At 44.0% G+C, this 17,876-nt stretch overlaps 1 protein-coding gene across 1 annotated transcript in view; it reads right to left on the minus strand.

Moving 5' to 3' along the window:
- Positions 1 to 13,459, minus strand: part of LOC145394190 (acetylcholinesterase-like) — a 138,749-nt gene extending 125,290 nt beyond the window's left edge. Inside the window, exon 1 of the mRNA XM_080268178.1 lies at positions 13,423 to 13,459. Within this exon, the coding sequence (XP_080124304.1) occupies positions 13,423 to 13,457 (35 nt within the window). The 5' untranslated portion in view covers positions 13,458 to 13,459. The remainder of the gene's footprint in view (positions 1 to 13,422) is intronic.
- Positions 13,460 to 17,876: the final 4,417 nt, after the last annotated feature.

Below are 17,876 nucleotides of genomic sequence, written 5' to 3' on the forward strand. Positions count from 1 at the left end.
CTCTTTCTCTTTCTCCTTTCGTATACTAAACACGCATGAACCTGCATCCCGTCTTTCCATTCACAAGACCTTTCAAACCGGTCCTCCACACACACACAGTCTCTACTTCCGTAAACAATCACACACACTGACTTTGCACCTGTCCACTTCCACCGAAAAGCATTTCCAATCCGTCCTTCCTTAGTAAGTCTTTCCACTTCTATCCAAACCGAATTCATCTTCCACCTGCTCTTCCTTCGAATATTCACCGTTTCTCTTTCCGTAAACAAACATTGACTCTTGCACCTGTTCTTCGTCCTTCCACTTCCACCCAAACTAGTTCCAACCCGTCCTTCCTTTCTACCAAACTCATCCTTGCACCTGTTCTTCCTTAGTTCATACACTTTGCACCTGTACTTCCGCTCGAACCGGTCCACTTCCGTTCAAAACAATACCCCGCTTCCCTTTTCCTGGCTCCCAACCCCCCGTTTCGCGCAGAACGAATTTGGCAGTGTTGAAATAATTACATCTACTTACACAGACAAACAGCACATTCCAAGGGACAACACAAAAAGCTACAATTCATACTTCATACTGTAGATCGGTCGCCATATATAACAACTCAATTCACCAACTTTCTCCCACATAAAAATGGCACCCTCTCTCCCACGCAAACGACACCCTCTCCCACACGCAAACTACGCCCTCTCCCACACACAAACTATGCCCTCTCCCACACACAAACTATGCCCTCTCCCACACACAAACTATGCCCTCTCCCACACACAAACGGCACCCTCTTCCACACGCAAACTATGCCCTCTCCCACACACAAACTATGCCCTCTCCCACACACAAACGACACCCTCTCCCACACGCAAACTATGCCCTCTCACACACACAAACTATGCCCTCTCACACACACAAACGGCACCCTCTTCCACACGCTAACGGCACCCTTTCCCACACACAAACCATGCCCTCCCCCACAAGCAAATGACACCCTCTCCCACAAAGAAATAACACCCTCTCCCACACACAAACGACACCCTCTCCTGCACACAACCGACTCCCTCGCCCACACACAAACAACATCATCATAAGGCTCCAACAAGCAAATAACGACGTATAAAGCAAAACATACACAAATAAATATCAGGCCATTTTAAAAACACTCAGCCACTTCACAGTCACCTCTTTCAGCTCTAGATAACACTTACAAACATCACTAAATCATGACCAGGCACCTTCAGGACCCACGCTGAAATCACCTTCCACATCCAGTGTATCCCTCTGTAAAAGAACTAGCAGATATACTTATGGAACTCTGTGTATATATAAGTCACTCTACATACAGCATACATGCAAAATTGAAATACTTTATTTTTGTCTGGTTTTCAGCCCTTCATAGTCCAAGCAAGATTGTTTTTATCTGAATCATTGACATACCGTTCTCGATATCGAATCTCTTCATCGTAGAAAACCCTCAGTCATTCCACCCATTCCGCCGAGTTTGGTTCACAACAATAAGAACAAGAAACGGTGCCAAGGAAACCTGTCCCCGCCAGTCATTTTAGTGCTGATGTATAAGCACAACAGGATATCTAGTCAAAGATGTCACATATCAAATTTGGAGTAAATCGGGTGAAAATTGACGCTTTTATGTCCATATGAAATTTTAGGCCTGACCGACCTGACATTAACCCCCCTACCTCTAACAGGGGTGTGACCCCTCTGGTATAATGAGGCATTTTATGGGATGCAGATTTGAAAGATGCACCCTTAGGTTTGAGTTTCATGTCGATTTGACGAATTTGAAAGAAGGTATAGTGAGAAAACAACTATTTTTTTTTTTTTACATTTTTTGGCATACTGCCTGGGCCTCGGCCCAATTTGACGCAAAATTTAATAAGGGGATCAGAAGATCATAGCCAATCATCCCAGTAATTTTTGTCAAAATCGAACTAGCAGTTCTCGTGTAAAGTTGTGAACAGACAGACGGAAAGATAGACAGACAGCCAAAAAAAAAGAAGCAAACCAAATGAAAACAATACATGTCCCTCAGGCACCCTCCCCGCGGGGCGGGGACGGATAACAAATAAGAAGCTATCACTTATTGGGAACATTTGACATTGACTTGTGACCTTTTCCTTTGACTGGTTATTCGCAAAATCGAATTCCTTCATCCTCGCCCTACCCTGAACATTTCCGAGTCCGGTTTAACATATATAAAATAAGTTAAACTTGATTTCGCCATATACCCTTAACTTTTGACCTATTATCAGCAGGTTTACCCTTTCTGTGACCCTCAACCCTTCCATCAACTTTAGTCCATATCAGATCAAAACTTTATAGCTGTCTTCTTCACACACACACACACACACACACACACACACACACACACACATTAAGCAAAGCATTGCACTATATGTCCTATGTTTACGCTGGTCTTAAAATGCTTATGACTATGGCCGACCCTCAAACACATCTGGTAGAGCAGATTTTAAGTGTTGACTGGTGATGCAGCCACTTTGTCTCGCTGTTTATAGGCATTTCATTCTTCCCTCACTTTTTTTTTCTTTTACCTGCAAACACTCATCAGAGAGCTATCCTTTAATTCTAGGGGGAAATATAAGCCTGGGAACAATGGAACATTTAGTTTTTTTTTTTTTTTTCTAATTTTACAACACACTCCTTTTCCAAGCCACTGTTGACACTTTCACTCACATTTCTTCGCGTTCATAAAGGTAAATATGAGAGTTCCCATTTTTGTTTACCCCTCACTCGTTCTCTTTCAAGCCATTGTTTACATTTTAACACACATTCTTGCACTTTTTCATATTCTTAAGAACAAATATGAGAGAGTTTCCCTTTTCTCTTACTATGCACTCGTTTTCTTTCAAGCCATTATTTGCAGTTTTACACATATTCCCTCGTTTTCCATAATTCCAGAGATAAATATGAGAGTACCCATTTTTGTTTACTACACAGTCATTTTCTTTCAAGCCATTGCTAACATTTTTACACACATTTCCGTGCTTTTTAATATTTCTAAGGGTAACTATGAGAGAGTTACCCTTTAACCCAATCAGGGCGAGATGTGGCTAGCCTGTGACATATTCTACAGAGCAGATTTTGTGTCGTCCTGTCCTCTCGTAACTGCAACGACTCCGACATGATAAATAGGGTCATACGTAGCGACAGGAATGAGAGGCGGAGGAGCGTTAAAGAACAGGAAACGTCCTCAGAATCGCAGCTAGAAAAGAAGGGTAAGGGAAGAGGCGGGGATGATATGTGTCCAGATTTGTAGATTGTAAGAGGATAAAGTGTAATGGAGAAGGGAAAGTGGGGGATTACGATAGTGAACAATGACATCAGTGGTAGTGAAAAATGTAATCACAATACAGATCCGATCAAGCAGCCACAGAATCAACACCTCTTCCCCATGGCGAGAACATCGTGGACACAAACACCATCCCAGCCTCCAAAGACCTGTCTGTCCACCACCATCTACAAGTGGCAGGTCCAGTGGTACGACCACAAACACCACTGATTTTATCATCAGGGAGGGCGACGAATGGAATTTCTTCGTTCACGGGTCCTCCATTACGAAGCCCAACCCTGGGAAAGTCAGGATGCCACTGGGAGGAGGTGAGAGGGTCAAGTTCTCCATCAAAAAGGGGACGAAAGGACCAAAGGCTGTTGGAGTAACCAGCCCCACTGGTTTCTATTTAGAGGGATCGAGCTACGCACCACCACGCCGACCACGCCATCATCGAGCTGCAACTGGCGAGAGAACCATCCAGCAGGCTCGGATCTTTGTCTGCATTCAGGCCTCATTTGCCCTTGCGCAAAAAGACAGAGCTGCCCTCGCCAAAGTGATCCTTCTACTCCTCCAACACAAGAAACTGCCTTCCATCACCATGCCAGAGGAGGCAGTCATTGTTGCTACCACCTCTCCCCCAGCCCCTCCCTCTCCCCTTCTGCCTGAGGACAACCCGGCTTCACCACCAATGGATACCGGCCAAGACTAAGAGGATCCTCCACCATAATCACTATCTCATGCTGACAAGACGACGGGAAACTCGACCACCGAAGAGCCCTGTGTTTCTCCCTCTCCACCACCACACAAGAGGAACCAGAGAAAGCGTAAGGGTTCACACCTGAATATGGCCAACAGTGACACCACCACACCATCCCAGAGAGACAAGACTTCGAACGACGTCGAGCCTAACAACGTTAAACCTGCCGACGACACATACATCACACTACATCTTAACGCCAGTGAAATAGCTAACACTGTCCTGAAGAATTTTCAAAGCCACCGAGAATGATGAAACAAGAACTTGGAGCTGTTCGATAAGTTAATGTCAAGAAATGAACAACTCACTACTACAGCCCACTCCCACTGACCGGGCTAATGTGTGACCCGGCCCGCTCTACAGGAGAGGAAAACCTTTCAACAACAACAACGCACAACATCCTATCCACTGGGCGTAGTGAGATCGTTCGTACATGGTTAATATGAGCCTAAAACAAAGACAGTAACTCATTTTGTTTCCTCAGATCCATCACTTCTCCCATTAGAAGGATACAGGAGAAAGTAAGGAGGATCATCTTGTAGCATAGATAAAACTCTTAGGTACATGAAAACAGCACTTTTGTGAGGAAAAAATATCGGCTCTTAATTTAGGGAAGGAAATGTGGGAGAAGCAGAAAGGAAATGTTGATGGTGGTCTGAGAGGAGAATGTAAGAGGGAAGGAAGGTTGGAGGGAGGGTGGAAGGCAGAGATTAGGAGAAGGAAATGAGTCCAGAAGAGTATGAGGGTGCTTAGTGAGAGGTAAGGCAGGTTAAGAGGAGAGAGTAATGGCTTCAGAGTTGTAACATGAGACAGACAGACAGACAGACAGACAGACAAAGAGAAAAATTAAGCCACTCTAACACACACACACACACACACACACACACACACACACACACACACACAAGGATAAATAAATATACTTTACTTCCTACACTAAGTAGACTGTTTAATTGCAGTATGTACTGTACCTATTATTGTGAAGAAATTCTTGGATGGAAAATGAGAGACTAACGAGGAGAGTGTATGTTAGTGAGGTGGAGAGGGGGTGAGGTTGGGGAAACAGAGGTTGAGATGGAGGGAAGGAGTGGAGAGGTATATGAGAGAAAGGGGTGTGAGTTAAGGGGAGGGCTGCGAAATGGCAGGGGACAGGGCGACATGAGGGTGATTAATTTGTGGCCGCCCTTTACTGGATTAAGTTGTGTGGTTATAGACAGATAGAATCCCATGTCAGTGGAGACTATTTTCGATTTGTACAGTTGAAGTCTTTTTTTGAATATTTGAATCTTGGAATGTAATATCTGTTACATATCGATCATTTTAAGTGAGGAAGATATACAGGATGTGGCACTGTCTTTTCATAAATATACGCAGATCATTATAAGTGTGCAACATAGACAGTGCGTGATATTGTTTTTACTTAAACATACTCGTACGCCTGGTAACGTATTGGTCTGATCTATTTTCACAGTGTTTACATACTTTAGAATGTCAAAGGATTTCGGACATGTTGCATACTGTAATACAAATCGTGATCATAACAGCACTTATGTCCAATGTTGGAAAAGGTTTAAAACGTTTCTTGTGATATTCTCGTGTATCCGAATCTCTCTCTCTCTCTCTCTCTCTCTCTCTCTCTCTCTCTCTCTCTCTCTCTCTCTCTCTCTCTCTCAAGGTCAGACGGCTAGGTACACCTCCGGACAGAAATTCGTGTTACAGGATAATCTGCCACCAGAGGTCAGGTTAATCGCACACGTCTCCCCTCCCCCCAACTCCCCCTCCTTACCCCCACCAAAACACTGATTCTTTAGGCTGATGGATCGGTGATATGAAGCTTCACTCATTCTCACGTCTTGCCGCATGTAATGCTACTTTTATTTATTCTACTATTAGGCGTGTTATGAAGTGCATAGACCCATCTTCAGTTCCATGAGAAGTAATTATATCGAAGTTTTAGCAGATTTCAATACAATGACGAGATTGTATAGAATCTGGTTTCCAAACAGTTATCCAACGTGTTCTAAGGGATAGACTAAAATCCAAGTAACAGTTAAAAAAAGTTATTTGGCCACATAAGACCCTCTCCTCTCCTGCCTTGTCATCAGGACAGCCACATATGCACCCACCTACTTATCCACCTGCCCACTCTACCCATCCAGTACAACCCACCGACCTCTTTTCTTTTCAGTGTCCTGATGCACCGCTTGCTGACTCTTCTACCCGATATTCCTGGCACGACTATCACCTGCTATGCTGACGACATCTGTGTGCATTCCACCTCTGCTGCCGGTCTTCAGAGATTCCTACAGTCTTTCTACGAGTCGTCCTCTGCTTGTGGCCTCCTTCTCTCCCCAGACAAGAGTCGAGTATTCTCTCCTCGGGGCTGTGGTACACTCCCGGTGTTTACTGTGGGACAAAGAGTTATCCCGCCCTGTACGCAGTACCTATACCTGGGAACGCCAGTGCGCATCACTCCAGCCATACCTGCTCGGCAGCGTGTCCATCCCATCATCCAAGATCTCCTCCACTGGCTAGAACAGCGCTTTGTCCCCTTCAAGTGGCTCACTAATTATGCTGCCGGCATCTCCATCCCCTTGGCAAGAAACATCTACATTACCTTCATACGGTCAGTCATTGATTATCTCTCCCCAGCACTTAGCCAGCTCTTTAGGACCACCTTGGAGCCTTTAGAAAAGTTTCAGAACAAAGTGATGCGATACATTCTTGGGTGCCCCACCTCCACCAGGATAGTAACCATGTTGACTGAACTAAATCTTCCTTCAGTTGTTGAGAGGATCCACGCCAACGTCACCTCCTTCAGCATCAAGTGCCTTCACTCACCCCATCTTGTTCCACACTATTCCCACGTCCTGCGAGCCTCACTTGACCCTGCTGCTCCTCGCCTCCTACTTCGTCCTGGCGTCCGCACCCTCGTCAACACAGTGTGCTCCTCCCTGCAGCGTCTTCACATCGACGTTACCGTGGCCGAGGTCGATCATGGGCCACCCCCATGGAGGATTCCACAGCCTCATGTCACCTTCACACCCACCTCAAAGACTGACCCACCTTCCCTTCAGAAACAGCTAGCTTTGGAGCACATTGCTGCGCTCGCCTCCTCTGTCTCTGACACACATCACCTCTATGTGGATGGGTCCATACAGCCTGATGGCAGTGCTTGCTGCGCCATCTACTCACCGGACTTGGAGCCCCCGGAGGGTGGCTGGGTTGGTCGCAGGTTACCCAACTGGTCCAGCTCTACATACTGTGAGCTTCAGGCCCTTCTCCTGGCTGTCAGTTTCCTCCGTCAGCGGCAGGTGAATGGTGTTGTGATATGTGATTCTCAGTCTGCACTTCAGGCCATCTCGTCTCCATACCCCTCTCAACGCTCACTCATCAACCACATCTTGCATCAGTTAGTAGCGGCTCAAGATCTTTCCCTCTGCATACGATTTTTGTGGATTCCTTCCCATGTTGGAATAGTTGGGAACGACAGGGTGGACCTCCTCACTAAGAGTGCCTGCGAACTGCAGCTGCCTGACGGTGCTGCACCCTCCCTTCTCTGCTACAAGCGGATCATATACTATGCCGCACTTCTCCCCACACTCCACCGCATGAATGTTGAGCGTCCACAGAGTGTATCTATACAACACTACGACCACTTCCGACTCTCTTCCCCGAGGTATCGCCGACATGGGCTCATGGTTCGCAGACATAATATTGTGACTGCCCGGCTTCGGCTAGGGTACAGACCTCTGTGGCAAGTCTCCGAGGCGGGGGACGTACCCCACTACTCCACCTGCAAGCTCTGCGACCGTCCAAATGCCAACAGTCTCCATCACTACTGCCTCGAGTGTCCCTCAGTGAGTGATTTGCTGCCCCAGGGCCAGGACTTAATACATGTGTGTCGGCACTTGTTAAATGATGACAACTTGGATACTGTTTTAGCCCGACACCCACACTTTGGTGGGTGCTGAAACTTGTTTCACAGTGTATGCTGGTGTATTTCACCTTCTTGTAAGATCACTCTTGCCTTTGTCCAGCTTCACTCTACATGACAGCGTGTCCTACGTGTCACGAATACTATGTATGATTAGAGACTGAGGACTGTACTAGGTTTGTCGCTCTATGAGCGTAATAAATTAATTAAAACAAAAAAAACCCACCGACCTCATCCCTGCCACCCACCCAGATCACCGATCCCTGCTATTCGCCCTGCTAACCCACGAAGGCCATACACGAGGCTCACCCAACAATGCTACTCAACACATTCACTCATTCACTTCTCCACCCTGAACCCATCCAGCCACCCAACCCAGCTACCCACTTACATCATCCCGACCACGCAATCGTCACCCTGGCTACCAACGATGCCCACTAAACCTGCATGGGGACTCACTGTCCACACATCGCAACAACCTATCTTGCCCACCGACCCCTACCACCCACCCTGCTCACCCAACAATGCCATCCATCTCATCCATCCACGCAACCCTCCCACCTCTTCCTGAACACTCCCCACCCACCTCATCCTGCCCATCCACCCATCCTGTCCACCCACTCCTCCCACCGACCCACCCGCCAATCCACATGACCAACCACCTTTCTTACCCAACCTCATTCACTCCGCCACCCCATTCACTCATCTGAACCCGACTTACCCATCAAACTCAACTTATCCAAACCTAACTTACCGACCCCTCCCCGACCACCCACATATCCAGCCACCTATCCACCCAGCCCACCAAACGCATCCACTCACTAACTCATTTACTCCTACAATCCACCCAAAATCACTCCACACACCACACCCAACAACTGTCCCCCCCCCCGTCCTCTCCCCCATTACCACTTTCCATCCACTCTGGCGATGCACCGAACTACCACACCCACCAACTCAACCTCATCAACTCCTCCCACTCAACCAACTGACTCACACACACACACACACACACACACACACACACACACACACACACACACACACACTCACAGAAAGAGAGAGAGACTGACACAGTAAGAGCGCGTCCACACGCGTGCTCGAGCAAGTGCTGGCAACGTGTAAGCAACATAGTTACGAACACGCTGCAAACATATTGGGAACAGCAGCGTCCAGATTATGTTGGCAACATCTTGAAGTCTCAGCTGCCTGGTATGGATACACTTATCCCATCGCCTCATCTGCAAGTGTTCGAAGCTGCACTGAAACATGTTTGCATACATCTGTCCAAATACTGCAGCAAACATGTTCCCAAACATGTTGCCTGCAGTATTGACAATATATGTTCGAGAGCACACATGGACTCGCCATAAGACAAACAAAACACTCATACACACACACACACACACACACACACACACACACACACACACACACAGGGAGAGAGTAGTTCACAACAACTTCACTCACAAATCACCCCAGTGGTTGTTTATCCCCAAGGAAGATTGGCCGCACGTCTTACGAATCACTGTTTGATGGCCGACTGTATAACTGTTGAACAGTATGAACAGCATGTAATATTGAAACTAGCATAGTTATGATATTTAACATTTTACCAAAGTATTCGTTCATTAAAACTATTGCCGATTGGATGGTATATCATGGAATCCTAATGGAAATACATCTATAATATAGCTGAGTTAAAGGGTATATGTCGGAGATACGAGTCAGTGTACTGTGCAAGCTGCTATTAGAACAGTATTCGATGCCTCCATATCTCAGCCCTCCCCTTCACCGTCCCCAAATCCTTCCTCCCTCCTTTCCCACCCTTCCGCATCTGTGTGTGTGTGTGTGTGTGTGTGTGTGTGTGTGTGTGTGTGTGTGTGTGTGTGTGTGTGTTTTCTTACCTAATTGTATCTTTACAGGAGTGGGTCAAGCTCTTACTGTCTCGTGTATTAAACCATTTTTATCATACATATCCTCAAGTTTATTAATAGTTTTGACACGCATTATTTCATTCGGTAGCGCATTCCACTGATCAATTGCTCTATTTTGGAAACTGAATTTCCTTATGTCTTTCTCACCTCTCTTTTTATGCTTTTTTTTTTTTTTTGTAGTGTCCTCCTACCGATGCTTCCCCATAGGTTATATCTCACTGATGTCTATTCTTTCTTTTCCTGAGATGTATTTATATAGCGTCATCATGTTTCCTCTTCCTTCTCGCCTGTTGTATTGGTAGGTTCAGTTTTTCTAGCCTTTCTTCATAGATTAGATCCTCTAAGCTTGGTACCCATCTTGTAGCAGCCCATTGCACTTTTTCAATCTTATCTATGTGTTTTTTGAGATGAGGATTCCAGACCAATGATGCAAAATCATTGGTCTGATGAATGAGGTAATTATCTTTCTCGGCATGCCTTCATTTATGTATGTGAATGCTATTCTCGTATCAGCAAGCAGTGTGTATGTTTCATACCTTCTCATTTATGTGGTCTGCCGGAGAAAAAGTCTATTATTGATAATCACTCTTAGGTCCATCTCCTTTTCTGATATGTGTAGGGTTGAACTTCCTATCTTATAATCCCTATCTGGTCCCTTTCCACTTTTACCAAACTTAATTACATGGCATTTGCCCACATTGACTTCCATTTGCCATCTATTGCTCCATTTATGAAGCTTGTTTAATTCTTCTTGTAGCTCTCTGCAAGAGTCTGTTTGTAATTCTCCCTTGTATTTTTGCATCAGCAAATATATTTAGATAACATCCCATTCAAATGTTCCTGTCTAGCCTATATCATTAATATTTACTAAAAACATAATTGGTGCCATCACTGAGCCATTTGGAACTCTGCTAGTCACTTCCCTCCATGATGAGTAATTACTCTTTAGTACTGTTCTCATTTTCCTTTTCTGAGAAAATCATGCATCCAACAGAACAGATTACCTTGGATTCCCCCTTGATGGTACAGCTTCCATAAAAGTCTTTGGTGCGGTATTCTGTCAAATGCTTCCTTAATATCAAAATAGATACCGTCCACTCATCCTTCTCTTTTCCGTAGTGTTTCTGCAACCTTATCATAATAGCTTAATAGATTTGTAACACATGATTTTCCATTTTCTGAAATCGAACTGTCTTTCTGATATCATATTGTATTATTGGAGTTGGTTTACCTAAATTTTTCTCATTACTTTTTCTACTACAGTCGGCGCAATGGAAGTCTGGGCCTAGTCAGGGCACTACCAAAACAACAACAAATCATCATGGAAAACATTTATTTATGAACAGAAAATGTACTTCAGTGCTTACGTTAGTACTTTGTCATTCCCCCCTTGGCCTTGATCACGTCTTGCATTCTCCTTGGCATACTATCTACTAGATTAGTGAAGTAATTGATATCCATCTCCAGACACCACACACGCTTGATAACCTCCTGGAGCTCGGGCACTGACGACACTGTGGCAGCCTTTGCCTTGTCCTTGATCTCCTTCCACGCATAATAGGATTAAAGTCGGGACTGTTGCCTGGCCATGGAAGAAAATAAGACCATAAAAAATAAGAGGAATAGAAACAAACTAAGCATACACTGTTGTCATACACTTACTTTAGAATCTAGTACTTCTACTGTAATCTTAGGTTCCTGATCCATCTTATGTTCTATGTAATGTAACTTAACTTCACTCTGGCGAAAACAAAGTTCTGTATAACATACCTAAGCCTCCTGTAAGAATACTAGGCCCTCATTAATGCAATCTCGACCTCTGTAATATAACCCAGTCCACTTTGATACAACCTGACCCTCTGTAGAACAACCTGACCCTCTGTAGCACAACCTGGCCCTCTGCAGCATGACCTGACCCTCTGCCACACAACCTGACCCTCTGTTGAACAACCTGACATTCTGTAACACAACCTGACACTGCAAAACAGCCTGGCCAACTGTAGCACAACTTGGCGCTGTGCAGCACTACCTGGCCCTCCGCAGCACAACCTGGCCCTCTGTAGCACAATCTGGCCCACTGTAGCACAACGTGGCGCTGTGCAGCACTACCTGGCCCTCTGCAGCACAACTTGGCCGTCTGTAGCACAACCTGGCCCTCTTAAACATAAACCTGCCTTCTGTAGCACAACGTAGTCCTCTGCAACATAGCCTCCATAACACAACATAGCCTTCTGTAACACACCATAGGCCTCTGTAAGGCAACGTAGTTCTCTGTACCATTACCCAGCCTAACGTAACATAGTCCACTATAACAGAGCAGAGGCTATCTTAAGTCAATCTGGATCTCTCCAACACAAATTAGGCATTTGATACACATACCAGGCTTCTGTAACGAAGCCTAGGCCCTCTGTGATACAACCTCGGAATCTGGACAAGTATTTAGATTTCTGTGGTACATCCTTGCAATCTGTACAATTATTAAGGTCTCTTTGATACAACATAGCATTTTGTACAACTATTTAGGTCTCTGAGGTACAACTTAGCAAACAGTACACCTGTTTAGGTCTGCATGATACAATCTAGCAATCTGTGCAATGTTTAGGTCTCTGTTACACCACCTTGCAATCCGTACGACACAACCCTAAACAATCTAAGTCTCTGAAAAGGAATCTAACTCTCTTTAACATTATCCTCTCCAGGGGTTTTTGTATCCTAATTTAGGATCCATTTAACACGTTTTCATCTATACTTTTTTTTCTTTTTTTTTTTATCTGACAAAGCTAGGTCGCCCCCAGAAGTTAAAAATTTCGCAGTGGTTAAGAGAAATTCCCTGAAGGTTAGTGATAAGGTTGGAATGAGTCTCGCTAGTTGCTAAACATTTCTCACTCCAACCTGTCCTAAAATAGCCATTCCTTCATCGTGAATACTGAGTTATAAAAAAGATTAACAAAGGAAAATGATCCTCGTTACGATGAAGTGCTATTGTATGGATACGGAGCCTAATATCATCCTATCAAACCACCGAGTTAAGAAATAAGCTGAAGAAGAACGAAAACCTGCTTCAGGTTCAGGTGAAGCAAATATAGTTGAATCGACCCCCAAGTCTGAGTCACTTGACCATAACTGACCTGAAGGAGGTTAGGAATGTTTGTCAGGCAAAAGTAAACGCAAAAACACACACACACTCCTCATACACTAGCCTTGCCTAATACTGAATTTCCATTTCTGCGTGTTGAATACAGGGCTGTAAATTAAATTAACACTTGTATAAGGCGCTAGTCACTGTCTTTCCCTGTCATTAAGCAACGTGGAGTAAGCTACGAAAGGAAGGAAAGACAGGACAAGCCACGTGAGTCTAGAATGCATAAGCCGTACTTTCAAAAAGATGTAGATTTCAAATGGTTTTTTTTCCCGTCAATAAACAATGTGAAGTATGCTAGGAAATGAAGGAAGTATGGGCTTAGTTAGGGTAAAAGAGTGAACTTACCCAGTGGATGCAAAGTTGACCCAAAGCCGAGTCATAAGGTCACGCATGCGCACGTCGTTTGATGTGGCTGTGGACTGACCGAAGACAACACCGAGTGGGAAGAGGTAGAGAAGGTCATCCCCATGGCACACCCCTGATATGCAGTGATGATGAGAGTGATAATAAAAACAGTAAAAATTATAGAGGCTTAGAAACAAAAGCATATCAACATTGATAATAATAACAATAATAAAGATAATAATAATAATAATAATAATAATAATAACAACAACAACAACAACAATAGTAATGCTAAAGGCAGTGGGACAAACAAACTATGTATATGCGAACATCATTAAAAATACGTACTTGGTACAGCCTAACCCTAGAGTGCTTTGACAAGTTAGAAGAGTAAGGAGTAATAAGCAAAATAGATCACTTACGAAGAGGTGTTAGGGAGCTTCCTTTACCAACCAAAATATGAACCAGAGAGACAAAGTATTTTGTGTGCGTCTAGAAAAATACGTCCTTGATATAGACTAATCCAGAGCTCTGAGAGGTTACCATTTCCACCTGGCCAGAGTAATCCATCATGAAAGAGTGTGTCAGTGCTTTAGTACACATTGGCTTCATGGCTTTAAAAATACTACAGTATTCATTGTATTTATTCTCGAAACACTGCTCCTCAGGTGGTAGCAGACAAAATCTGATATCAAACACACACACACACACACACACACACACACACACACACACACACACACACACACACACACACACACACAGCAATTATGTAAACCCCCTTCTTAATTTAAGTTCAAAATTACTTGCATAATATAAACACATATTGAACATATTTACAGTACCTTATCCCAGACGCTAAACTAATCACAGAGGAAGGTGTGAGCTGGCGGGAGGGCAGCGAAATGGCGGGGGACAAAGGGATATGGAGGCGATTTACTTGTGACCACCTCTTACTGGACTGAGGCATCAGACAATATATAGATATTTTTCATAATTTTTTTTTACTTTGCTTGCAAAACAGCCTCTGATTTAATCCATGCCACGTAATCTCATCCGTTAACGAGGCTCCCTAGCACCTCTTCCTTTGCGATATATTTTTGGAAATGGCTGGTTGGTATAAAATTGTATGTTACGTATGCAAAGTGTTGTTGTATCAGAATGCTATATATAACACAGAAGAGGAGAGGAAGGTGTAAAAAGGAATACAAATAGCTCAGGAAGGTGTTAGGGAGCTCCCTTAACTGATGGGAATACGGGCCCATGAGGCAGCCGCTGTTGGGATCATATTCTCCTTGATTAGCACCTCTTTTATAGTGATTTATTTTTGGACATGACTGTTTAATATCTTTTTTGTAAATTATGTATGCATAGTATGGAGATATTGAATGGAATTATGTAACAAGGACGAGAACAGCAAGGTGTAAAAAAACACAATAAATTGGTTATGGAATGGTGCTGGGAATCATGCTTAACTGTTTATGTAAAATACAAGAAAATAGTATGGTGTAATAAACCAAATAAATGGCTGAAGGAAAGGTGTTGAGGAGCTTTTATTAAACTATTCATGTAACACAGAAGAGGACAGGCAGGTGTAAAGAAAAAAAAAAGAATTAGGGAAAAGTGTTAAAGAGCTTCTGGAACTCTTTATGTAACTCACAAAGGGACAGTAGTGTGTAATATACAATATAAATTGCTTAGGAAAAGGTGTTAGGGAGCTTCTTTAACTATTTATGTAACACAAAAGAGGACAGGAAGGTGTAATAAACAAAGTAAAATGGCACATGAAAAAGTGTTAGAGAGCTTCTTTAACTGACAAGAATAGGACATTGAACTGCAAAATCATACTTGTCGGCACAGTTAACAGAAATCCTAATCAACCAGCAAGACATCACCCGACTTATCAAGACGAGGCAATATAGTTTGTGTGTGTGTGTGTGTTCCTTCCAAGAAATAAACAAAAACAATACAAAAGAGAGGCAAATTCAAGATCCTTTCATTCCGAGATGCCTGAACACACTGCGTTTGAAAGACTGGAGATCATAGGAAGTAGGAAACACAAACAGAGGGAGACAGATCCAGAGTTGACCTGTTGCATAAATGAAGGACTGGGAGTAACGGTTAACTCTTGCATTAGAGACTTGGACGGAAAAGAGATGAGAGTTTGTTGCTAGACGAGTGCTACACCCCCGTCGTAGAGGTAGAAGGATGCAAGCAGACAGTTCAGAGGAGCAGCCACCATTGAAGTAGCGATAGAAAAGAGATAAAGATGCAACAGTGCGGCGAAGAGACAGAGATTGAAGGGAGTCAGTAAGAGAAGGAGAGTTGATGAGACCAAAAGCCTTTGACTCCACCCTATTGGGAAGAGCTGTATGTGGGGAGCCTCCCCAGACATGAGCGTTGTACTCTACACAGGGGTGAATAAGACCCGTGTATAAAGTCAAAAACTGTGCAGGGGTAAAGAAGGTACAGAGTTAGGTTAGCACACCTAATCTCTTGGAAACAGATTTTACAAGAGATGCAATATGATTTTTCAAAGGTAAATCCCGAGTGAATGAAACCCCAAGCATGTTCAAGGATGATGCAGGATTGAGCTGGATATCATTAAACGTTAGTGGGTACTCCTGTGAAAGATTGTGTCGGGTTGATAGGTGTTAAAACTGAGTTTTTGATGCATTAAAAACAAGATTATATTTACCCCAGTCAGAGATACGAGCCAAATCAGAGATTATTTTTGCCATAGTCTCATCCCTTGTTTGTTGAAGTAACTGCTGGGATGGACGTTGCGGGAACCGAATGGAAAGGTGAAGGGAGGAATCATCTGCGTACGAGTGGATATGTTTAGATGTAGAGCTTACAAGGTCACTAATGAATAAAAGGAAGAGAGTCGGTGATAGGACAGTGCCCTGAGGAACACCACTGTTGATAGATTAGGAGAAGAACGATGGCCGTCTACAAAACTGATATAGAACGACCAGAAATGAATCTGTAGATGAAGGCACAGATAGAAGGATAGAAACCGTAAGAGGGTAGTTTGGAAATTAAAGATTTATGCCAGACTCAATCGAAAGCCTTTGAGATGTCAAGTGCGATGGCACAGCTTTCGCCAAAGTCCCGAAAGGAGGATGACCAGGAGTCTAAAAGGTTGGCGAGAAGATCGCCAGTGGACTGTCCCTGACGGATCCCATACTGACAATCAGAATGAAGGTTGTGATAGGAAAGATGCTTTAAATTTGTTTTATTAAGAAATGACTTGACAACTTTTGAGACACAGGATGTTCAAGCAATTGGACGATAGTTAGAGAGTTGGGAATGGTCACCCTTCTTTGGGACTGGCTGAATGAGAGCAAACTTCCAGCAAGAAGGAAAAACACGAGTTGACAGACAAGGGCGAAAGAGTTTACCAAAGCAGGGTGTAAGCAAAGAAGCACAGTTCTTGAGGACAACAGGAGGGACTCCATCAGGCCCATATGCCTTGTTAGTGTTAAGGCCAGTGATAGCAGAAAATATATCAGCTGAAAAAATTTTAATGTCAGCCATGAGGAAGTCAGAGGGCGGAAGTGATGGAGGAACAGCACTGGAAACATCTAAGGTGGAAATGGAGGAGAAAGTCTGAGGGAAGAGATCTGCTTTATCAGTAGAAGAAATACCTAAAGAGCCATCAGAATAGAAAAGAGGAGGGAAGGATGATGAGCTAAAGTTGTTGGAAACGTTTTGGGCAAGGTGCCACAAGGAGCGGGAAGAATTCGAGTCAGAAAGTTGATGAAATTTTTTTTTTAGCAGAGCGAAGAACAGACTTAGCATGATTCTGGGCAGAGACATAAGCAACATGTGATTCAGGGGTGGGATAGTTCTGGAACCTTTTATAGGCCCTCTCCTTGTTGTGGACAGCATTAGAACAAGCATGGTTAAACCAAGGCTTTCTTGCATTAGTCAAAGGATATGAAAAGAGACTGTATGCTTTCATGCACACTCAAATAGCTCCCCGCCATGGAAGCAATAATAATTCCAGGGAAAATCAAAGTACTGCCTGAGGGCCTCCCAATCCGCAGCACCAAAGTGCCATAGCCGACGTTTCTTTGGATTGTCCACGGGCTGTACCTGAGCAATACGAGAGGTCAAGGTAATTAGGTTGTGATCGAAGGAGCCCAACAGAGAGAAAAGATTAACAGCGTAAGCAGAAGGATTAGTTGTAAGAAAGAGGTCAAGTATGTTGGAGCTCTCTCCAAGGCTGTCAGGGGCATGAGTAGGGTGCTGTACAAGCTGCTCTAGATCTTTAAGGAGAGAAAAGATGTAGGCTTGTTCACCAGGTGGATCAGTGAAAGGAGGGGAGTGCCAAAGGTGGTGGTGAACACTGAAATCTCGTAGAATGGAGATTTCAGAGAGAGGAGAAGTGGATAGAATGTGTTCCATCGTAGAAGTAAGATAGTCAAAGAATTCATCATAGTCAGTAG

This window comes from Coenobita brevimanus, chromosome 3 (genome assembly GCF_032717465.1).
Source record: "Coenobita brevimanus isolate Jiangsu-jjx chromosome 3, ASM3271746v2, whole genome shotgun sequence".
Taxonomy (NCBI): Eukaryota; Metazoa; Arthropoda; class Malacostraca; order Decapoda; family Coenobitidae; genus Coenobita; species Coenobita brevimanus.